At 41.3% G+C, this 25,301-nt stretch overlaps 1 protein-coding gene across 2 annotated transcripts in view; it reads right to left on the bottom strand.

Moving 5' to 3' along the window:
* Positions 1–25,301, bottom strand: part of mtus2a (microtubule associated tumor suppressor candidate 2a) — a 91,185-nt gene that overhangs the window by 9,897 nt on the left and 55,987 nt on the right. For both annotated transcript variants that reach the window (XM_072658133.1, XM_072658134.1), the window contains exons 5-7: positions 15,138–15,296; positions 7,043–7,141; positions 3,800–4,089 (exon numbers count right to left, since the gene is read on the bottom strand). In XM_072658133.1, coding sequence (XP_072514234.1) covers positions 3,800–4,089; positions 7,043–7,141; positions 15,138–15,296 — 548 coding nt within the window. The remainder of the gene's footprint in view (positions 1–3,799; positions 4,090–7,042; positions 7,142–15,137; positions 15,297–25,301) is intronic.

Raw genomic sequence — 25,301 nt, 5'->3', positions numbered from 1 at the left:
CCCACTCTTCATTGCATGCAATATTGCCAAGACCACTGGCAGCAGCACAACCCTAAAGAAAGACAGACATATATAGTGATGAGACTCTTTGAATACACAATCACTCAACCCCCGCCAGTCTCAGGCATGTTCTTAGAATTAAATATCTCTAATTGTAAAAAGATCTATGGCTCTTAACGACTTATTTCCATCTAAAACTCATACTCAACTAATGGATTAAAACTCTATAGACTCAAATAAAACTCACAAATTAAGATTCCATTGACTGGTTTCTGGGACAGAGATCAGAGAATAAGTGTACAACAAACATCTGTGATGTACAAAATAGAAGAATTTAAAGAACAAGATCATAATTGTAGGGATTTTCTGAAATCTACACTTTACAAAATAAAGGTGTTTCAAATGGATCTTTAAGGGATTCCATTTGAACCACCTTGGCTCTATAAAGAACCATGTTTGTCATGAAAATGTGTGAATGTGAAGAATGTTCATTAAGTGAAGCTTCTTACGAATTTGATACCGTTTATGTTTCAGCAGACATGTCTGCTACACTGTCAAAATTGGGGACAGTGCCCAATAGTACCCATTTATCCATGATTTGTTTTAATTTAATCAGAAATGTAATAAAAAGCCTGAAATCAGTTTTTGAAATCAGTGCAACAAGAAGATCTACCACCCCAGCAGGAGTGTCTGTACCATTATAGATACAGATTTTTAGGCTGTATATGTTGGTCTATTTAGAACCTGAGGAGAATGACTGTTCACTCATTTACATTTAATCAACGGAACGGTTTATTGCTATAGATGGAATAAATCTTTTAAACTACACTTGCTCTTGTCACCACTAGAGTGCAATGTGGCTCTAAATGCAGGTGTAGGCATCTACCCATGTGCAGTTTCAGTAGTAAAAATTCGGCCCAAAACAAATGCCCAGGGAAACCTGACCTTTTCTCAAATATCATAGCTGTTCCTTGAAATACAAAAAAAGAATAAAATGCATGAACCCAGATATTTTTCATTTGCAATGACATTCTTGCATGAACAGTCAGCATACAGATATATTGTGACGGCCTTCAAAAATATGCAGCCTATCTTTCTTTTTTTCAGTGTATTAAAATCATTAGCCTTGGTGTTCTGTTCCAGCTCTCATGAGGAGATGGTAACACTGCTGTTTTTAAAGCAAATCAAGTGGCTTCTAATGCATAGTCACTGTTTTTCTGGCTGCTGACAAAGCAGCCTAAAGGTGTTGGAGCTGCTCTAAACAGCTACAATCAGCATCATCTGTGCATAGATTATGGATCATTTTAGCAGGCCGCTCTTGCATTGGCTGTGAGACTCCCGCAACTGGCTCTAATCTCACACCCTCACACCATACTTGTAATTTCTCACTCACCTCTCCTTCCCCTTTCTTCGGAATTAAACACATTGTGGACCGGCGACGGCAGCCTTCTGAAGGAGTGAAGCTCAACTGGCTTAATGCATTGTAAGAGACACTATCACAAGGGACACCTGACAAACTTTCAGGATTACTTGGGGAGTTGGGGATTAGATGGAGTGGTCATCGTCTAACATCCTGACCTCACTAACGCTTTTGACACTAAATGTAATCAAATCCTCACAGCAATACTCCAAAATCTAGTTGAAAAGTTTCCCTGGACATTAGAGATAACAAAAACAGGATACACTCTTTTTTAATTCTCTTGACTTTGGAAAAAAACAATGAAAGAGCAGGTGTCCCAATACTTTTACCCATATAGGGTACTTGCTGAATTGTAAGGAGTGCCAATGGAGCGTGATGTCTTAGCTTACTAAAGAAAAAAACAGAAACGGCGACTTTCCTAAACACAAAGAAAGGCAACAGACGATGCTGTCCAATGTTTTACAAAAAGAGATGTGTGTCATAAATGCTGGAAATGATCCTGTGGGCTTAATTCAAAGTGAAATAGGCTACTTTTGTTCTCGCAACATTATTTACTGATACCTACAATATCTTCTACAAAACCTTCAGGAAATTCAGAGTGTTTACATTTCACTTCTCATTTGGCTGTCATTTAATCAATGCAGGCAAGCCTTTAATATGCTGTTCATAAATAAATCAGATGCCCCTGCCTGGTGCCAGGCCCAACAGCCCCCATCCCTGCCCCCATGCCTCTACCAATGTATCAACCAGCCCTACTTACTCAGACCTAATCATTAAATCCTAGTAAGTAAACTCATGTTAAATCTAGTTCACATATCTTATACATTTACATTTATGGTATTTAGCTGACGCTCTTATCCAGAGCGACTTACAAGGTTCTCGTATTACAAAGGTGGGCCAACGTAGTGTTAGGAGTCTTGCCCAAGGACTCTTATTGGTGTAGCGCAGCATAGCCACCCAGACCGGGAATTGAACCCCCATCTCCCACATGGTGTGTTAGCTCACTGGCAGGTAGTGGTGTTATCTGTTGCGCCACACCAACCACATATACCTCTAGATTGTGGTAGGAATAGGGTTGTTTAAATTATTTCTTGACATTTGTTGCTGTATCGAGTGCCTTTTTCCAGTGGCAGTTTTTTTTTTACTAATTTCAAGCAAAACGTAAAGTTATCTGTATTACGTCTTAAATATTGTTTAGGCTTTTTTTATCAAATAAAATTACTTAAATAAATAAATTAAAAAGAGAATAATTAGGCTGAACATAATAAGAAATCCTGGATGCCTGTTTCTATTTTGCCCTTGGCAACTTTGACTTCCCACCTGAAACTATGGAACTAACTCATACCTCAACTTACACCAGTGGCCACTTGCAGCACACTGGGAGGAGATGACAGTGAAAAGTTGACTTTTGGAAAGCCCTTGTCCTCGGCTTGCCGCAGTTCGCTATTTAGTTATTCGCTATGTATCTCTAATGTCCAGGGAAACTTTTCAACTAGATTTTGGAGTATTGCTGTGAGGATTTGATTACATTTAGTGTCAAAAGCGTTAGTGAGGTCAGGATGTTAGACGATGACCACTCCACCTAATCCCTCCCCCTCTGGTAAGCCCTCATCCACTTGGCCTAAACGTTTCCCTCAGGGGTGAGCCTCAACACCTTAAGGGCAGTAAAAATTACTTTTATTAGCTAAAGTGAAGTTTATCAGGTGATCCTTGCTAAATAGCGAACTGCGGCAAGCCGAGGACAAGGGCTTTCCAAAAGTCGACTTTTCACTGTCATCTCCTCCCAGTGTGCTGCAAGTGGCCACTGGTGTAAGTTGAGGTATGAGTTAGTTCAGGGGGAGGGACTTATTCAGACTAGACTTAAGATTTAGGTGCCTTAAGACTTAGAGAGAGCAGAATTTACTGCTATGTGAAAGGTTCAGCTTCAAGACATTTGGTGGTTGGTGTGGTGCAACAGATAAAACCACTACCTGCCAGTGAGCTAGTACACCACGTGGGAAACTGGGGTTTGATTCCTGGTCTGGGTGACTATGCTGCGCTACACAAATAGGAGTCCTTGGGCAAGACTCCTAACACTAGGTTGGCCCCCCTCTGTAATACAAGTAACCTTGTAAGTTGCTCTGGATAAGAGCATCTGCTAAATGCCATAAATGTAAATGTAAGACTCTCAAGGACACTGCATATAAAGGCACATGTAACCCCTATCGTGAAGAATCTAGTTATAGTTTTGGTTTTATTATGTATTTTTATTCAGAACATGGATATGGATTCATGATATGAATAGCTGGTAAGGTATGTGTTATGCCAAGGATATGTTAAATAGCTGGTGCTCTAGTATAGCTGGTTGAGAGAAGCACATTCTGACTGTCTATTGAGTACCTTCAGGCAGAAGTGCTGGGTGCAGATGGCGAAGGCGTCCAGGCCCAGTGTACTCCTCCTCAGTTCAGCCCGGAGAGCCTCCAGCTGCCCGGCCTGTTCCTCACAGTAAGCCTGTAGCCTCAGCACCTCCTCCTCTCTCCTCTCCTGCTCTTCTCGCTCCTTCTCCTTCCTCTGTGCCTCTTCTTTCCTCTTCTCCAAGCCTGGGGATTCGCTGCGTGCCAAAATGGGCACGCCTGGTCCCCTGGGGACACGTGCTGCCGCAGCTGCCGCTGCCCTCTGCCTCTGTAGGACTGCAGAGTAAGAGAAGCCCATTGTTAATATGTCTTAAATGGTTGAGTCATTTTAATTCATGTTAACATTTTAGTGTGCTGTTGTTAAAGTTTCAAAAACAGCTTGTTTTGAATCCATCGTGACATTACAACAATCAACACATTTGACACAAGGCCGTCCATTCAGCATGCAGTGGTTTAGCCAGTCCATTCACACTGATGTAATGAGGTGTGTTGTTACTGCACATTTTAGCTTTGATTGTTTTTTTCACTTTTTACAAAGCTAAATAAAGGGAGAACTTTCTATAGGAACAGAGCTTATTTACATTTATAAAAGGCACAGAAAAATAGCTTGTTCAATTCTAGACGCTGAACAAGCAGAGGAAAATGGCTCTGAAACAAAAAAATACAACGCCCTAGGTACATAAACCCACACCAACATTCTAGATACATTCTAACCATAATGTACAAGACTATTAAAAAGTGAGTTTGTCTCAGAGCACCTGATGAGTTCAGATTAACACATTATCTTCACTGAGTGGGATTAGATGACAGGATGATCCATTGCTTCAATCACTGCAAAAATGAACCTTGGAGGCCAGACATATCTGTGCATGCTAATGGCACACAACAGCAGCTAATCATTCATAATGGGGCATGTTAACTCAAGGTACTCAGAATTAGGCACGCTTGCAAATTTGTTTGTAAAAGATGAGCAGCAAATAGGCCACTTAGAGATTGTTCTGGAGAAAAGGCTCATTAGTGAAGCAGCCAGGGACATGGCAGATGTTGAAGTTACCCTTCTGTGTGTCACAGCAAAAGGCAGCCAGGTCATGTTCCAACAGAGAATATGTACACCCCTATAGCGACAAGTAAACATGCATGTCAGCACCCAACTGATCCTAAATGCCACGGCATACGTCACTGAGAGCGCCTCATGGAACTGTGCCCTCGTATAGTGTTGGGTCTTACGGTTTTGAGCAGGTAGTCAGCACTGGGCAAATACCTGCCTCAGTAAATGCTGATTTATCAATGGTTCAGTGATTCAGAAGAAGCAGCACTGCTTCTTGCTGTGGTAGATTTTTTTCACAGTTCCCTGGGGTTTTCAATCTGTGTGTGTGACATTGAGTTACAGAAACCCATGGTTTGAACAACAGTTTCAAACAAAACTTTTGTTGTAAGAAAATGTGCTTCACCTTTGCACTGTATTTAGGTCTGTTTTGGGTATTACACTGCTTCTTTTCTGAACTTGACATAAAACTTTGTGAGGCGTTAGCACCCCCTGCTGGTCTGGCATTCTCAAATAAGCGTTTATGGATCGTATTTGCATTCGTTCACAAGTGGACAGAAAGATTTGCAAAAATGCTGCCGGAGACAGAACAAACATTTGTAAAAATATCCACATACATGGGGGACTGGCCTCACAATTGCATATACTGTGAACATTTTCTGTACTGTGTGGTCCCTCTGTCCTTGAAGCTATCAACACACATTTCCATGGCTTCTCGTAATGCATAGATTTTTGCAGGTGCACACATTAAGGCGTCTGAAAGCTATGTTTACCCATGATTCCCTTCTTTGCATCAATACAAAAGTACAGATCAGCCTTAATGTGATTAAATTGTACAGGCCCTTGAGCAGTATCGGGTGCACACACCAACAGCCTGCATCTGAAAATGGTAGGATTTAAATGTATGTTTGGAGAACAATTTAAAGAACTTACATTGCTAAAGATTATGGCCTGTAACTACAACACAAGGGCTTATCTCCCATGGATACCAGATTGGGGGGGGGGGGGGGGGGCCTTAAACATGTATTAATTGAGTCTTTTGGCAGACTTGTTAGAGTAGTGGGGCCCAGTGTAATATCTCTTCATGGAGCCAAAAATCCTTGGCAGTGCCCCTGGGCTAAGCATTGACAGGTCGGTTGGCTGTGAAAGTCCACAGAACTGTACAGGTCTTAACATTCTAACCCACACTTGTGTGGTTGCTTGCTGGCCAGTGGCCAGTCACTGCTCACTGTACAGCTATGTCTCAACACCAGCCTTCATCCGCTTAACAGCTATAACCAGCAATGACTGCCAATTTCATAAATCCATTAGTGTCACACTGATCGATAAACATGCTTCTATATTAAACTAACACAGATTACAGCAAGGAGAATAAATCACAGTGACTTAAAGCCAAGGGCTGCCAGGAGCTCATGCATTTCATCTCCAGTGCACCTACAGATGTGTGCATGTGTGTGCTCACACATATATGCAGTACATCTAAGTGTATAACCGTATATCCTCTGAGTGCAGTCATGGAGTCATCTCTATGACAACAGAGGAAAGGGAGGGTTTAGACTGTCTGTGGTAATAATGCAGGTCTAATGGAAGGGCTGGTTTTCGCACAGCTCAGTAGTGACAATGTTGTGACAGGAGCTTATATTTGCTCTTAGACGAAAGGCCCCTCTGAGAGGGAGGGAGAGAGAGGTATATGAACACAGGTGGATGAACACAGCTTACTTTGGGATGTCAGAAGTTATACAGTGTTATACAGTGAGTGGTTTAATTATTTATCTCTTTAAGACAAGCAGAATAGTTACATTATTAAAAGGCTAAAACAATGTTACGTAACTCACATTTCGTAAAAGGCATTGTTAATTAACACTGCCTTGTCAGTCTAGAAATGGGGGAAGGGTGTTGGTTCAGACACAAAAAAACTGTGGGTAGAATACAGAGACCTTTTTAGATCGACTTGACAGCTGACTTGAACCCCTGTGTGGCTAAACTGTGTGGATGGAATGACTATAAAGCTCCTCAGCCTCTCTCTCTCTCTCTCTTTCTCTTTCTATCTGTCTGTTTATCCAAGGCTGAAAATTTAAAATGAATTCTGAATCTGTGAAGGCAGTTGCTGAGTACAGGATAAATGGTGTGAGGGGAGGTTACGAGGTGATGTTAATTGACTATTAATGTTGAAAAGATTCTCACCTGGTGACTGGGGTTTGGGTGTCACTACAGCCAGCCGCTTTGGAGAGGACAGCACAGAACGAGAACTGTCAGATGTCTTCTGGAAGTCCTTGCGAGAGCCTGGAAAGCATGAATAAGAATTAAATTTATTTACTGGAATTTAAAATAAAGGAATTGTTTGTTGAAAAATCAAATGAACATAATTTATCACCTAATCCAGATCCAGCCAATCAGCCAAAACAAGTTTGATATCTGATGTGTGCACACTATTTTTTTTAATTATTTAATAAATATATTTTTATTACAGAGATGGGATTGGTGATAGTCTAGAACTAGTACTTTGACAGCAACATTAGCCTAGTGTCTCCTGTTCTAAACAAGAAACACTCTTGGGTGATCGACAGCAAATGGTGAGAGTAATAAACTATTGTAATTAAAATATATTTGTGGCTTTTACTTGATAAACAATAAACTTTACCTCAATATAACCATAATATAAGACTTATAATAACTGTATAACAAAATATTTCCAGGATATGAACCCCAGATTAAATGTTGTGTGAATTGTCATTTTAATTAAAAAATTGTACTGAATTGTACTTTTCTCAGTAAAGGTTTACAGTACCTTTATATGTGTCATATTTCTTAGAAGATTTTCTTAACCCCTTAAAAAGCCAAAGACCTGCCAGCACGCTGAAATTATTATTACAAACTTCTATTACCAAAAAATAGCCCCACCCATTTGTACAGAAGTTCCTGTGATTACTGAATAATAGATTTTTGTGTGTAATAAGCCTTGGAGTGTTAAGGGGTTAAGTACTGTTTTGACTTCATGCTGTCGAATACATTTTTCAATTTAAATAAACTTTTAAATCAATATTAAGTTACTTTAACACAACAGCTTTAAAAAAATGTTGATGCTCCACTGATTTGTAATAGGGAGAATAGCATCTCTGGGTCCAGAATGCTGCAACTGCACAATGTAACTTTGGTGGAGCTGCATAACACTTCTTCACACTTACCGACTGACTGTACCATGCTGCCACTTGCTTTTGTTGTATTTTGTAAATTGCAAAAAAATTAAATATAATATGTCCTGTTTTGAAAATGGCAACAATCAGTACTTCCTTAGTGTTGGCTCAGACAGAGCAGAGACAGTACAGAGACAGAGCTGCAGCGCTATTGGTTGGGGACGCAAACTCACATGTCAAAGTTTACTCCACGTTCAACTCCCCGCAACGGTTGGTAAGCGAAAGTTATTCATCTGGAAGTCATACATATAAAATCTGCCTGCCGTTGCGAATCTCATTGAAATCTTGCACACAAAAATGTGCAAAAAATGTGTGGATCGGCTGTTTATCGCTGCATGTGTAAAATCCTGTAATATTACTATATCATGTCAGCACACATGCTTCGTTCACATCACTTCCCTTCAGCTTGTCAACAAATGCATGTGTACCACGAAGGGGAGCTCATACTTTGTACTCACAGCAGTGGTGTACAAGTTAATTACACTCCTCACCTGTAGGGGGAGCCGAGTAGCAAAAAAATACCAATTCTCACATTATGCTACTTTAAACAGGGAAATTAAACACAGAGAAGAGATTGTAACCTTTTGCAGAATAAGGCCCACATTTTATGATGTAATGACAATAAGTAGATGCCCTTATCTCTGTAATTTATCCCAATCTATCCCAAAAAAATCTTTAAATGTGTCTGTTTTTCTGTCTGTCTGTCTCTCTGCCTCTCTCTCCCTCCGCTGGCTCAGCAGTCTGTAAATCGATTTCAATAAGGTGCAGTCAGGCACTAAATGAGGCAGTGGCATGGTCCTTTCACTCCTCAGCCTGGCTGGAATGGCATGCTGTGATGCTGACACAAACACAGCTGCAGTCCATTGCATCACCCCGTCCGCTTTCCTTACACTGATCTCAGAGTGGAGCTCATCTGCGGTGTGTCCCTGAGGCAAGCCAACTGCATCAGGCAGCGGCCACTAAAGGCACTGAATCGATTAATGTCATGTGCTGTTCATTTTCAGAGATTATGAACAATACAGGTGTAAGACCTCTGATCTCACAACCAATCAGTGTACTTCAGTCACTCCTTCAAGAACAAACAATTCAGTAAATCATGAAATTTCAGATTTCACCACGATTTGATTTGATCTGATTTATTTTTGAACAATGAAAACACATCTGCAAAAGGGTTAAAAAAAGAGTTCCTCCTGCTTTTGTTGGAGTAACTGTCTCTACAGTCCATAAAATACTAGATTCTAAAGAATAGCTGTGATGATTTGATTACATTCATTAATAAGAGCATTGCTGAGGCCAGGATGTTGATCACCACCCCACCTCATCCACAACACGTTCATCTGCTCCAAAGAATCTTATTCTATTGGCAATACTTCTGTACAGGGACTAGACAAACTGTGTATTTATTCACACATTTGTGTCCGCAATGTCTGCAACATAAAGTAGCTGAATGCATTTATTAGAAGGGGTGTCCACAAACATTTGGGCATATAGTGTACTTACAGAGTAGTGGAACACCGCTAATAAAAGCAAAACATGAACAGTTATATTACTTTGTTTAATATATGAGCGCATATTTGATTGCTTATTATAATAATAAATCATAATAACAACTGAGAGCATGTTCCCAACCTAACAGCCTCATCCTTCGCCTGCATTCATCCAACAGACTGGCACACAAACACACACTCACACGCAGACATTTTGGGGTCCCAGAGCTCCTCATTACTGCTGGTTCATCTCCACATGTAGCGGACAGTCACATACGGACCCCCAAGAGATAATCTAAGACCCCTAGGCACGGTTGTATTTGCACTAGCACCTAGCTCCTTACCCCACAACATCCCCACCTCCCTCCAAACACCCTCAGGGCCTGCCCCATCTACGGCAACCCCCCAAAAACATCAAAACGTTAGAGGGCTGAAACGTGTGTTTCTGTATGTGTGTGTAAGGAGCGCAGAAAATGATATATTGGTAAGTGAATGCATCTTAATACAGACAATATATAGACTTCTTATTGTGAAAATTGTAATAATATTGCAAAATAGTTCAAGATAATATAAGATTATACAAATTATTATTTGACATTTACAGACCGTTTGATTGTTTAATCACAAACAAACATCCAGAAATATCATCTTATAATATTTGTACAATAATCTAAGAGACAGAAAAATACACATGTCCAAATGTTTGTGGACACCTCTTCTAATGCATGCATTCAGCTAATTTAAGTTAAACCCACTGCTGATAAAGATGAGCAAATGCACACACACTTGTCTGGTCTTTGTAGAGAAGTATTGCCAATAGAATAGAATAGGACTCTCTGGAGCATTGTGCTGTTGAGCAGTATAACTGTGTTCTCTGGAATGATGGTGCTCCATCCAGTACTTTCGAGATGATTTGGGGTGAGTTGTGGATGAGGTGAGGTGGAATGGGGTGGTAAAGATCCAACATCCCGATCTTACTAACAATCATGTTGCTAAATGCAATCAAATGCTCACAGCAATGCCACGAGATCTATGGACAGTATAAACAGTCACACCAACAAATTCAGAATAAACCATATTGTAATTCATTTGATTTCAGAAGAAACAATGAATGAGAACGTGTCTCAATACTTTTGTCAACATTGTGTCTTACATATTATATTACGTATAACATAGAGGCTGAAGGCCTAAAGGTTTTTTGTTCTTAACAGCACCGTTAGGCTGTGTAATAATAGTCTGTGTTAATTATTGCCATCACCCACCAGCAGCTCCTGTTACAATCTGTACCTAAAGCCAAAGCTATTGGCTTAGCTCTGGCAGCTCTGACAGTCTACCCCTCAGCTCCTGGAGCACCTGTGCAGTAGGTACAGGTAGAGGCAGCAGCAATTAAAGATTAATATGCTGAACAGTTAGAGTGGTACAGGCCTAATAACATGATGTCCTGCTGCACAGCATCTTTGTTAGTGGTGGACACTAGAGCCGCACTCTTCTTTGCAGAAGTCCTCTAGTTCTAGTATATTCTTGAGGTGTCTTGCATGCATGGCTTATTTAAGGTGTACATGCAAACTGTCTATGGTATTTAGGTCAGGGGATTGTGGGGGATATTTTAAAAGCTTCCGTTTGTGTTTCTTCAGGTAGTCATTTTGGAGGTCATTATTTACTTCATTTTTCAGATCTTTAGACAGTTGTTTAGAGGAGTCTGTGTTTAGTGAGTGCTAGTACAAGGTTTGAACCAGCCAGTGAATTTATAAAGACTGGAAATTCGATTCAGCTAACAGTTCCTGCTGGCACTGTCCGGGTTGCAAGACTGTAAAGAGTCTCACACTGTCATTACTCATAGATGATTTTGCAAAGACTGAATCTTGCAGGGTCACTATTCACAAGACTGCAACTATAACTTCCTTTTGAGATGATTTCCCATCATGTTCCTGGTGGACAATTGACAAGAAGATGCTTCCTGGTTGGTGCTGGAGAGAGCTCACCTATTGGTTATTCACAATGTCCAAGTCACAGTTTGAATGAGCTAAAAATACTAAAGACAAAAAATATTTGATAAAATTAAACGCTGTTTATTTTATTGAAATGTCATGATGAGAAAAAGACCGAGTTGAGACAGCTATACTGACCACTTTACTACAAACAATCGAGATGATGGGAGCGAGCTACAGCTCTAGTCAACCCACATGATATATATATACAACTATATTGAACCTGTGCCCACTTGGCTATGCTACCATTATGAGTACGCTGTCTACATTAATAACCTAATCTCTTAGATCCATTGTTCAAATTATTTTTATTTCAAATGTGATTTTTTTTTCTGAACAGTCATAACATTTACCTTAAACAATCCTTCATTCCAACCAAAATAAGTTGTATAAATATATTGTAAATTGTACTGTAAAACAAATATATTGGCCAATTTTAATGAGTTTTACATAGTAGAAAGCCATTTTTATGAACTCATCTTTTCATATTTTATGCACTTCTGATTGGTCAGGGCAAGACTTTAAAACAAAAGGTTGCATTTCAAGTTAGTTTTTTTCCCCACAGGCAACAATGGAACTAATTGGGTTGGAAGTCTCCTTTAGGCGGAGTTACAAGGACAAATAACTAAAGTAATTCCCTGAGCTCAGTGGGTTGCAGCTCTTAATTAGCTTTGTGCATCAACTATTACCTTAATTGAAGTTTGCATAATATCGCTTTTGCTCGTGTGTGACAGCAATATCCCACTTTAAAACAAGCAGACAAGTTAAAGCTTTAAAGGCTCACAGCACATGTTCCTTTATTTATTGAGTACAGGATGTGCAACTCATAAATTATCATGACTGGTGTACTGGTGTACAGATGCCTTAGGCTATTGCAAAGCCTCTGCCCTTGACTTTTCTTTATATAAAACAACAACAAAATACATGAACATAAACACAGAGCACAAGAGCATAAGAACTAAGACTGCACTTACAAACAAAACAAACCTAAACATGTCCGTAAAGGCTCTGTAGCAAACATATCCACTGTACCTATGAAGGTAAACTCAAACATACAATCCCAAAAACCTGACCAAGGAACACCTGAAAGGAATCCCGAGGGTGGGAGGAGGGCTAGTCAAGGAACCAGAAACACCTGCAAACACGGTAAGAGAAGGTGGTAGCCACCAAGGCGGAGACACTAGGTAGAACGAGAACATGAGGACGACTGAGCATATGCTACCTTAACAAATAGATGAACAGGACAGACATAAATATAATCACGTAACTGAAAATAAAGTAAGGTGGGGGCGGAGTCTCACAATATGTAGGTATGCAAAACATTTAGGATGTAAATATGCATTGTGATACACAGATCTAAAGAAGGTGAAATGTCCACAGCAATGCCAGCAATGAGTGACACATGCATTTGTAATGCACTGAACAGTTTCAAAAATAATCTTTAAAGCTTTATAAACCGAGCACAATTTATTAGTGCAATTTATTCTGACATTAGAAATGTATATCAGAAGATTTACTTGATGATACCTTGCACATCGGCCATGACTTTTAGATTTAAAAAAATGTGACATTGAGTGATATGTCCAAATGTCTCAATGCTTTTGTGCATCTATTATATTTTATCTGGCCACTGTTTTATTTTTGATAACTTTCAAAAATTCACAAGGCAATATGAACTCCAGTCACTGCTGTTTCTGGTGTTGGCTTAGTGATAACCAACATGATTTATGAGCATGATTTCCCAGCACCCACTAGACTACTTTGTCAAATATCCAAAGGATTACTTTGGCCTCTGCTTCTCCATGTGTGGTACTAGCATCCCCAAAAGGAGTCTGTATGTCTGAGCTACACACTTTCCAGCTAATTGTGAAAGCTCTCAAAGTTTCAGTTCTTGAATGAGGTAGTGAAACTCTTTCCCAGTGGCACTGTCCTTTTTTTGTGGGAAGCAAAGCATCATTATCATTATCATTTATTTGTACTGTAAATCTAAACTTTAAAAACAAAAACACTATTTAATTGCTTCATGGTCAGTGTGTAACAGGATGTTAGAAAGCTGGAGCTGAAAAAAGTTTAAGTAAAAAACTTAATGCTGATTTTATGATTTTATGATTTTATGTAGGGGCAGTGGTGGCTTAGCGGTTAGAGCGCCAGGCTATCGATAACAAGGTTGTGGGTTCAAGGTTGGCTGGGTGTGTGTGTACTCACTGGCCCTAGTTCACTAGTGTGAGTGTGTGTTCACTACCACAGATGGGTTAAATGCAGAGGACACATTTCCCTCATTGCCATGTGGGGTAATTTCCAGTGTGTACTACCCCACCCACAAGCATAGATGGGAGATTAATGACACCATGGTGGCAGAGGTCACTGGGGTCACTCTGATTATTCATGCCTGACGTGCCTGCTCTCACTATCCTGTTTGGAGCTCAGCGAGGATGATACGCCTCACTAAGAATAGCTCCCACAGAGTCTGAGAAGGTTTCTGCTGGAGCACCTGCTGCGCAACCAACTTTACCTCACCTCTACAGAAAACGGAAACCCTGTGGAAAGGTTTTTAGCTGCTAACGTTTGCACTTTCAATAGACATTCCATGCAACTGTGGAGATTCTAGCTTCAAATACGCTGACAAGCAATATTGATTTCAGCACTGATCTAACCAGTGTCTGCCTGGAGGGGACGTATGCACATGGTGTGAACTGCTGGGCCGGTTGTGCTCGGCTTTAGATTTTTCCCTGGCGCTTGTCATGGAAACTAGCAGACTGATACGTATGGTTAGACGTGGCAGGGCCTTATTCCATGTACCCGAGATCCTGACAAGAGTAGGTGTTTTGATGAACCACAGCATTTCTAACAAATGCAGACCACTGTTTTTTATTATTGCCATATTAAATAGAATTAATAGAATTAAATTATATTAAATATCAAATAGAAAACACAAAGCAGAAAAAATGAAAATATGAAAAAACACCCTTTAGAAATCACCAAAATGCACTCATTAGACCTCTGAGAACTGTCTGGGTGTGGTCTTAATATTCTAATGAAGGTGTGGGAATGACAGCCCTCCATCACTAGCGGTTGTGATTTCACAGATCTTTAGTTTTTTCTGAGGATTTAATATGCCCATGCCCATGCCAGGGCGGTGTACGCATGGTCGGGCGGCCTCTGATCTCCTTTGCTATGGTGCTACAGCAGGAACTCCGATCCATCCCGGCACCCAGCCACTAAAGCGGAGTGGCGACTGGCACTGGACAGAAGCTTTAACTTTAGCTCGCTAGCTTTAGCTTTAGCTCACCAGGGTGCTTGGATTTGAAGAGAGGGTGGAGCCATGTCAGCCTTGTGATTGGTCTGGGCTGTGCTGACGTAAACTTGACCTACTTTTAGGACCATCCATTCCATATCAGGAGGAGAGCAATATTGGTGAAATACAGCAGACATTTATTAGACTTTTGGAAGATATTCATAATATATATGTTGCAAAGAAAACTAAGATTTAGGCTCCCAGGGGTTTTAAGTTTTATCTCAACCCTGTAAGTAGCAGGACTGATTGAATGGATACCTTCTTTCATCAAAACTCTTATTTAGAACTGTGATAGATAAAGATGGACGTTGATACCTGATGGGGAGCTTGGTGGCGGGGGCAGCAGTGGCCGGCGGGTGGGAACAGGCGTACTGGGGGGTTGTGGACTGCTTCGGCTGGGTGCTCTGGGACTCTCTGTGCAGGGCTCCGTGATGACCCTGTGGAAGGGAGGATCATCACTCACACTCCCAGGACCTATCAGAAAACAAGCACACCAACAAATGGAAAAGCATGAATTAGCATTTCAACGCTGTTGTAAAACTTCTGCCCTTTACATTATTATGCACGTTTTTTAACATATTTTAATAAGCATGTTTTTTCTTCTCTTACTTTTAGACTAAATAGCATAGCAATAACACATTCATAAACAAGGATTATAGGGGCTTTTTGGGTTCTACTAATTGTGTAAAAAGCTTTGTGATGATTAACCAATATACGCTATTTGGACAAAGGTATTGGGACACCGGCTCATTCTTTGTTTTAATTGTTCATCCAGTTGCTCATCCTGCTTTTGTTGGAGTAACTGTCTATATGGTCCATGGAGGACTTTCCCCTAGAGATTGAAGCATTGCGGCAACAAGAGCATTAGTGAGGACAGGATATTGGATCATCACCTCCCCAAATCATCCTGAAAATATTGAACGGAGCACCATGCATCATTTCAGAGACCACAGTTCCACTGCTCCACAGCTCAATGCTGGAGGGCTTTATACCCCTCTAGCACAAGCCTGGCATTAGGCATGGTGCCAATAGATTTAGCACTTTTCTACAAGGACTAGACAAGGTATCTGGACATATAGTGTATTAAAAGCTGTTTCTGGTCTGTTTGGACTGAACAACATGACAAATATCACATCATTATTACAGAATGATTCTGAACGAGGCTCAACCAGTACAATATTAATCACTTATTTAGGCTGAGGACTGAAACTGCCTATATATCTGATATCTGTGCTTTCATGTTTGCTTTTGACTGTTCTTGTATTTATATTTATTTGTAGCTGTATTTCACCAAACATGACTTCCAAAAGCTTCTTTTCTTAGAATCTTTGGTTCTGATTATGAGATTTTCAGTCCATTTTGACACATAAGATGGAGATCACATATTAAAATAGTCTTTAGTCACAAATAGGTTAAATAAATAAATAAATATATAAACCAGAAATCAAAGCTCTTCTCATCAACAGGTCCATAATGTTCACCTTAGATTGATTTATCGCCAATCTAACAGCTCATTGGCATTGTTAGTGACCTCAACCATCCTTCTTCTCTGCTTCCAGAGTAAGATCTATAACCACAGCTCAATAGTGTCCATTGCTCCCATAGCTCACTTTCTCTGCAGCATCCCTTGATGAACCTGGTGCTCTTCACATAATGCTGCACATCCACCTCTCCTGTAACAAAGGTTTAGACATGAGGTTTCTACAGTAAGATATAGCATTGTTTAAAGCATAAGCTAAGGGAAAGATGTGAATCACACTGCTAAAGCAGTTAACAACAGTGGAAGCTTAGAGCAACAATTTTAGCCTCATAGAAACTGCACACTCAAATCGCATCAAACTTGCCTCAAATCATGTTGAGTTGTGACGTAATTTAGAATAAATGTGCATATATAGTTTCACTATGTAGACACACTACTATCTATGACATATGACGAAATCCAATTTGATGGCTGTTTTTACCTATACAATTGAATCCTGTCTCATTTCATCTCATCTCATCTCATCTTCTCATCCGCTTGATCCAATTAGGGGTCACAGAGGCAATACAATGAGCAACGAAGCCCAGGCGTCCCTGTCCCCAGAAAGTTCCAACAGCTCTTGCTGGCAGATCCCTCAAGTTCACCCAGGCCAGCTGGGAGATATAATGCCTCCAGTGGGTCCCTGGCCTTCCCCTGGATCACCTCACAGTTGGTCGTGCCTGGTACCTCTCCCACAGGAGGTGAATGTGAGGCATCCTTATCAGATGCCCGAATTACATCAGCTGGCTCTTCTGGATCAGAGGGAACCCAGCTACTCACCATTTGCATCTGAGATCTTGTTCTTTTAGTCAGTACCCGAACTTCCTGACCATAGTTGGGGGTAGGGACGTAGATCGACTGCTAATTAGAGAGCAATGCTTCATGGCCAAGCTCTTTCACCATAACTGCAGTCTGGTACGGCAACCGCAATGCTGAAGCTGCTTGTGAACTTCAGACTTGTCCCCTCTACCTTTAGGAAGCATACCATCCTTTTCCGAGATACTAACATGGCCTCAAAGCTTGGATATGCTGATTCTCATATTGAGTGTTTCACACTCATCTGCATTCATCTGCAAAGGTCACTTAAGGTCTTGATTAATTTCATAAATATGGTTCATAGCAAGTGTGTTATCACTTAGGCATGCTGTTTGCATGATGCTAATTGGTGCTACAAGCTTTCTTTAGCTCTGTTAGCCTGGTAGCTCCAGTGCAGAACTGGAGACGCAAACACCAAACAGGCTGATTGACTGCATTTGGGCTGAGAGGAAGGCTGGGTGAATCGGATTTTGAACTCTGTTTCAACTGAACAAGTGCGCAAACACAGAGATAAAGCTCCGAAGATGAGGAAGTTTAAAATTTTAGCCGGCTCAGAGATGCACATCCAGCACAGCAGGAGGTGCTAGAGCCCCTCTGGCTCACAGTGGGAGGTGGTTAAGGTGCAGAACACTCCTGATTGGCTGGGAGAGGCCTAAAATGACTCCACATTGGTACATTGATGAAAAGCTTCCATAGAAAAGCCAGTTAATGCAACCAAGACCTCCTGGAGCGAGAATTGTGTGGAACTGGGTTAGCAGCTCAGAGACCTAGCGCCACACATTTTCCCACTTTAACTGCTCTTACGCTTCTTCATAATCATTCAAATGTACGGCAGCCTTGACAACATTATTGCTACAGTGAGAAGCAATCACAACAAAGTGCTCTAAGGATCCTGAAATACTGCAGCAGTGGGACATTCTACAAATTTTGGGATGCTCTGTGGGCCCCTGCACCATCTCTTACAAACCTTGAAAAAGAATTACAACTGCACAAGAAAGAGGAAGTAGCCTTACTGTAATGCTTTGCATGTTGGCATGATTTACTATAAGCACCAGTCAACACAAGCTATGATTAGCTATGATCAAATGAGTGAAGACACAGGCTAAATTGTCTGCCTCTTAATAAGGGACCAACCAGGCAAGGGTAGGGGTAAGGGTGACATCCAGGCTTGCCAGGTCCAGCAAAAATCTCCAGCCCAGATTTAAGATAAGATAATTCTTTTTTACTCTCACAGTGGGGACATTCACAGTGTCACAGCAGCAAAGGGATGGCAAGACACTCAGTTACAAAAAGTAGATTGAAAGTTACCCACCAGAAGCAGAAACGTAATAAATACTCTTTACATTTACATTTAAGGCATTTAGCAGATGCTCTTATCCAGAGCGACTTACAAAAGTGCTTTGCTATTTACCCAAGAAAAACCTCAGCTAGTTTGAATAGACTAAAATTCAAAGATACCTCTAAGTTTAGACATTAGTAAACACAAGTCAATAAGGTAACCACTCTGCTATTCGCCCGAGCATTTATGGAGGTGGGGCTTCAGTCTGCATTTGAAGACAGCGAGCGACTCGGCCGTTCAGACATCTAGGGGAAGTTCGTTCCACCACAGAAAAAAGCCTGGACGCTTGTCTTCCGTGGATTTTGAGGGATGGCGGGTCAAGCTTTTGATGGCTTTTGACCATTGCCATCAAGTACAGAGGGGCTGGTCCGTTCTTGGCTTTATAGGCTAGAGTCAAGGTTTTGAATCTGATGCGGGCAGCTACAGGAAGCCAGTGAAGAGAATGCAGCAGTGGAGTGACATGTCTGAATTTAGAAACGTTGTACTGCTGTGTTCTGGATCAGCTGCAGGGGCCTGATGGTGCGCAGAGGAAGACCAGCCAGAAGAGAGTTGCAGTAGTCAAGTCTTGAAGTGATGACAGACTGAACGAGCACCTGGGCGGCCTCTCTAGAGAGGAAGAGTTGAAATCTCCGGATGTTGTAAAGGAGAAATCTGCATGATCTTTCAACTGACTTCAACTATCAGGCTTAAATCACAGACCTTGCAACCCCGTTGGTAGGTTTGTGTGCTGTAGCAAAAGTGCAACCACTTAACATTTTCATTTTTACCCAATTTTCTCCTTAATTTAGCTAAGTCAATTAATCCACCCACTCACAAGGACTCCCCCTATCACTTGCAACGCTAGTAGGGTGAGGACACTAGTAGCGTGAGGACAAGCACATGCCTCCTCCAGTACATGTGAAGTCAGCCACCTCCTCTTTTCTGCCACCAATGCAGTATAGTGATAGTATAGGCAGCCAATTGTGCTCTCTCAGGCTCCAGCTGGTGATGGCAATGCAACATGAACTAGGAATATAAACTTGCAATCCTTGGGGCATGGCGTTTTAAGTCCAATTTATGCTTCTGTGTCGAGTCAACATGAAGTCTACGACGTAGTGGCCTGCTCCACTTCTTAATGCCGCTGTGAGTTCTTACTGCTACTGTGTGACTCTCTTTCCGTTTTACAGAAGATGGCAACTGAAACTGAGCTGATTATGCTGTAGTTGGAGCATGACAGCTGTTTACTTTTACTACAATTTCTGTAATGACAGAGAGAAAAGACGTCGGCGAGAGAAGAGTCGGTATGGCAAACTGTTTGAGGCAGGAAAAGGGTGAATTCTTCTGGGGAGGTATGTGTCAGGCTAAGGCGTAGATTTGACACTGAAGCATAAATTGGCCTGCTGAGCCACTCGAAGACTGAGTCTTGTTTTTTTGTAGCATAATTTAAAACATCAGCTGTGCTTCACATTGTTGATTAAAGCAATATTAAAGGTCCAAAAAATCTTACTTAAATATTCTTTTTTTTGTATTGATCTCCATTGCTTCAAAAACTCACACTTAAAAAAACAGTAACATTACTGAAGAAGGAAAACTTCTGCAATGTTACCATTCTAAAGATATAAGAGTTCCAACAGCGATGAATGTCAGACATTTTGCTTGATGTCAAAAAAACTCCTCAGTGTGTGAATCTTACATATGTTCTAAATGAATATATTAATAAAAGACAAGTGAAATCCAAAGGGTATGCAAAGAGTAGGGGGTGGTAGTTTTACAAGCAATGGATATGTCGTCCAGCACTATTGATTACTTAAACATTACAAACTGTGCAAAAAAGGACTAACTTTTTTAGTCCAGGCCTCTTGAGGGACCCTAGGGGTCCAAAGTAGCCAGTTCCATAATTCTCCCAGCTGAGCCGTCCATGGCAACAGGGCTGAGACTGCATCCCAAATTCAACTTTCATCCAGATGGAGGGCATTGGAGACTCTTTCAAGTCTACGTAGTGTGTACATGTGTGTGCATGTGAATAATGCAGTGTCTCTCATAAGAGTTTGTTTAAGACGGCCTCTACAGTCTTTATGCATTAGTGACAGAGGAGATCTGACAAACATCCTGCTAAAGACCATGTGGAATGTACTTGTGTGAGAATGTTGATTAATTTCCTGTCATAATAGTTTATAATTATACACTGGCTGTGAATGATGAAGAATGTGGAGATGTATGCTGAGTTCTGCACTGCATTACCGGCCAGTGGCTTAATGAATACTGGCACACATGAAAAAAAAAGAAAAAAATCACAAATAACCCTTCTCTTAATCTCCCCAGAGGACAAGAATAAATCCTTAATTAAAGTCTCTCTCTCTCTCTCTCTCTCTCTCTCTCTCTCTCTCTCTCTCACACACACACACACACACACAGCAAATGAATACTAAAGTGCTAATCAGTTGCTTGCTATTGGAAACTCTTTCAATCAATGTACTCATTTCAGGTGTAGGGCGACGCTGACATTTCCATCGTAATGAAGACAAATCCACAACAGAATAAACATACAAAGGAGTTCGGATTCAGAACTCAGAACAGGAGGATTTATCATTTATCATATATTGTAACAGCATGCTTCTGCAACATGTTTAATTCAAACTTAAAGGCTTAATCTACAACAATAGAAGCTGCAGAAGAGCAAAAAATGTGCTTTTTAATAATATCTCCAACCATCAGCACTTTCCCTTTGTCTGCTTCAGGTAGAAGCACCTGCAGAGTGTGTGCAGCACGACAGGACAAAAGCACACACATAATCTCAGGGGAGAGAAAGGAGGAGTTAAAGAGGGAGAGGGATAAAGAGAAAGAGAAGGAGGAAGAGACAGGGAAAAGGGAGAGATAGAGGTAGCAAGCAAGAGAGGGGAGGGAGTGAGAGGAAGGAAAAGAGAGAGAGAATGAGGGATGGAGAGAGAGAGAGAGAGAGAGAGAGAGAGAGAGAGAGAGAGAGGGAGAAGGAAAAGAGAAAGGAAGGGTGGGAGGGAAAGAGATGGGGCAGGTAAAGAGAGAGCAGGAGAAAAAGGGGGAGAGAGAGAGGGAGGGAAAGTGAGAGCATGAGGCAGAGGGAGAGAGGGAGGTGGCAGGAAAGAGAGGGGTGGGAGAGAGAGAAAGGAAGAAAGTGAGAGAGGGAGGAATGGAGAAAAAAGGGAGAAGGAAAGAAAGATGAAGGAAGATATTAAGAAAGGGAGAGAGGAAGAGAAAGAGGTGAGGAGAGAGAGAGAGAGAGAGAGAGAGAAAGAGAGGGACGGACAGAGAGGGGGCAGAGAAGGAAGATTAGTGAGAAAGGGGTGGGAAAAAGATGGAGGGGGAGTGAGAGAGGGAAGGGAGTGTAAAAGCAAGAGAAAGGGGAGGAAAAGAGTGAGAGAAGGAAGAAGAAAGAAGAGAGAGGAAGAAAGAGAGTGAAAGGGAGAGAGAAAGGGCTGAAAAAATTTATTGAGAGAAAGAGAAAGAGAGAGATAGAGGAGAAAGAGAAGTGCTGTTCATCACTGAGTAAGTGCCCATAATTAGAGCTGGAAATGTGAGATTGGAAAAGGGGCGACCAAGAGTGAAGCAAGAAAGGGGTGAGTGGGATAAATCATCTATGAGGAGGAGGAGGGGACAGGCAGAACGAGAGAGAGAAAGAGAGCGCGCGAGAGAGAGAGAGAGAGAGAAAGAGAGAGAGAGAAAGAGAGCAAGAGAGAGAGAGCGAGAGAGAGAGAGCGAGAGAGAGAGAGAGAGAGAGAGAGAGAGGCCAAACCAAACCACAAGAAACAAAGAGCCGGTGAGACAAAGACAAAGGTAAGACCAAGAAAGCAGGAAGAAGAGAAAGAGAGAGCTGCACAGGATTAGTGGGACAAATAAAGCACGGCTGAAGCAGAAGGTGAGGAAAGGATGTGAAGAAGGATCGCAGAGCTCGTCCTCTTCACAGATAAATAAAAACAGTTCTGAAACAGGCAGCGCTAGAGGCATAAATAGGAATGGGAGGATGAGGATCAGTGCTTTTTTTTATTACCACAGCAGGTGTTCCGGCCTGACAAACAAACCACAGAAGTGCCACCATGAGAAACAGGCTGCCATGCATTATTAAGCACCAAACATCAGGCCACAGCACCGCCGCGGAATTAGGGGAGGATGCCTGGCAGTAAACATTATGCAAAGCAAGCCTGCTCTGTGTCAACCAGGCTGCCTCATGTCAGCAGGAGAGAAGCAAACCCCCTGGACTAGGACCTGGGCGATTTGCACGTTTTATCACTGATACCAATTTTAGATTTTACAGAGGTAAAACTTCCAATAACAAATAATCAGGGGTGTAGTCATGTCTGGACAAATGGGTATACTGTGAAAACACACCATTTCACTTCTATATCAGGTATATGATAACAGAAAACTCATAGAAAAAAAACAATATAACTCTTAGAAATGATTTTGTGGCTGAACATGAGATTTGGAGACAATGTAAAGAACAACATTCTGATTCAAGTTTTATCAAAAACTAAAAAATGATTGATTTGGAGGTTTTTGCGTAACAGTGACTAGGTATTGCTAGGTAGCATTACATTTCTGAGTTTCATTAATGAATATTTATCAATGATGACACCAGACAACATTTCAACATATTTACTTTGTCCAAACACTGACAAGAGTCTTCCTTTTCTATCATGGTCTCACTAAACATTGGCAGAGCTGACTAACATGTGGATGAATTTGGGGATCAGCATGTTGGCAATTGCACTATGTGACTCTGGCCAAATGGACAAGACAGTACTAATGAGAACTGCGTAACACTGCATAACCAGAGATATATTTGTGTAGAATCCTGTAGCATTACTCTACCGCCTCAGTCCCCGTGATTCTTTCACTTTCAGTTACAGTTCTGTATCTCTCAGCTTGTCCAGAAATGTGTAAAGTGTGTGCTAAAGAGTGGCTCAAAGCACAAATTGCACGAATCCCCACCATTTGGGGAGCCCAGGAGAACACAACGCTGCTGAAAGTAACATGAAGACATCCCCAGTAAAGCATATTTTGTCATACTGTGATACAGCTTATCACAACAATGATAAATATCATCAAATAGCCCAGCTGTGGTCAATTCATTAAGACCAGCACAGTACAGTTCAAACCCCAATTTAGGATAGAAACTCCCTCCTAAAAGAGACATTATCACTGATGAGAATTCTGCTGATGCTGATGAAGCCATGTAACCTTAATATCATTTGATCTATTCTGGACATTTATTACACCAATCAATCTTGCTCAGAGAGTGCAGACATCAGTCATGATCTCATTAAAAGACTCAAAGCTGACACAGCAACTCCCTACTGATGCACAGAGCAAGAAAGAAAAAGAAAAGAAAGAAAGAAAGAAAGAAAGAGAGAGATAAAGAAAAAAAGGACACCAAATGCTCTCAAGCCATCTGTGAAAACATGAAAAACACCAAACCTGCTGCATTGCTAAATACTGACATTGCATTCTTCACAATGTATGCTGTAAACACATTCATCAACCCTAAATCACCTTTTCAATGGCCTAAACCTTTAGTATAGTACTGTTTGTGCTGTAGAGCAACTGCTGAAAGGCTACTGGAACCCAATGTGCTCACTCAGCCATTTAGTTGCTTCAGTTTACCAGCCCAGCAAGTGTGAAAATGCATATGACGCCAAGTAATGTCATATCTGCTCCATGAGAAAATGACAGTCAATTCACAGACGCTATAATCATACTGTAGGTGAAACAACATATAGCAGCACATTTTCAATGCGGCAGAGACGCGGCAGGTGGGACTGAAGTGTCAGTGAAAGTGAAAAACATGACAGAGGAAACAATGCATGATAATGTAGCGCATCCTCTGAGACAAAAGACCCCACATCAACTGCGGCTGGCCTGGCACAGAGTCAAAGAGTGAAAGGCTGAACGGGGGGGCTTGTGGAAGCAGCACAGTAGGGGAGCGTCTGAGGTTTTGTAGCAGATACAGCACAAGGTGACTTATGTCATCTGTCTGAATACCATAAGAAACGGCAGCATGAGGAGGGGGCTGAGCATGAGCACTGTGTGGTTCAGTGCTTTATAATGGGTTGTGTGATGTCTGTTGTAATGGTGAACACCACAGCTTCGGCATGCACGCACACAAATTTTCCATGTTCTTCAATAGTCTAGAACATTTTTTCACCAGGATGAGCTTTATAAAAAAAAAGGTAATGTCGATTAGCCAGCCAGTTCATATACTTTTCTACAAAGACCCGATTAAAATGGTGTATTTAGACTAGTGTAGTGGTGGGTAAATGCAAATGCGGACTGACACAATGTTGAGAGAATGTTATACATTATACACACCTCAACATAACCAGTAGCAGTTGTACAGTGTACATCATAATTTCACAAATTCACAATAATAGATCTGACTTGAAACGAAAATAAAAAACGGCAAAAAAACAGTTCTGAGGTCGCTAAACAATTTACCAGCGGAAAGAAAGAGAGACAGAGAGCGAGCCAGTTAGCCCCAGTATAACGCCACAGGCGTTAGCCAGTAGCAGGCAATAACTACACTGGACCCCAGAGAGAGTCAACACAGTCAACAGCATTTTAGTGACAAGTGTTTTGTAGCATTTTCAATAAAGCTGTCACATTCAAGTCCGACATATCAATATTGAGATTCATGCAGGTGCAACTCCCAGTAACAACAAGGCAAGGTTATCAGCAGGCTATTAAAACCTGTTGTGAGGATCACTGGTTCAAAACCTGGGTCATGCTGCCTGCCATCAGCAGCCAGAGGCAGAGAGAGCACAATAGGCCTTGCTCTCTCTGAGTAGCTAGATGG

This window comes from Salminus brasiliensis, chromosome 16 (assembly GCF_030463535.1).
Source record: "Salminus brasiliensis chromosome 16, fSalBra1.hap2, whole genome shotgun sequence".
Taxonomy (NCBI): Eukaryota; Metazoa; Chordata; class Actinopteri; order Characiformes; family Bryconidae; genus Salminus; species Salminus brasiliensis.
The sequence above is the reverse complement of the archived record's forward strand: the minus strand, read 5'-3'. Positions and strand labels throughout refer to the sequence as shown.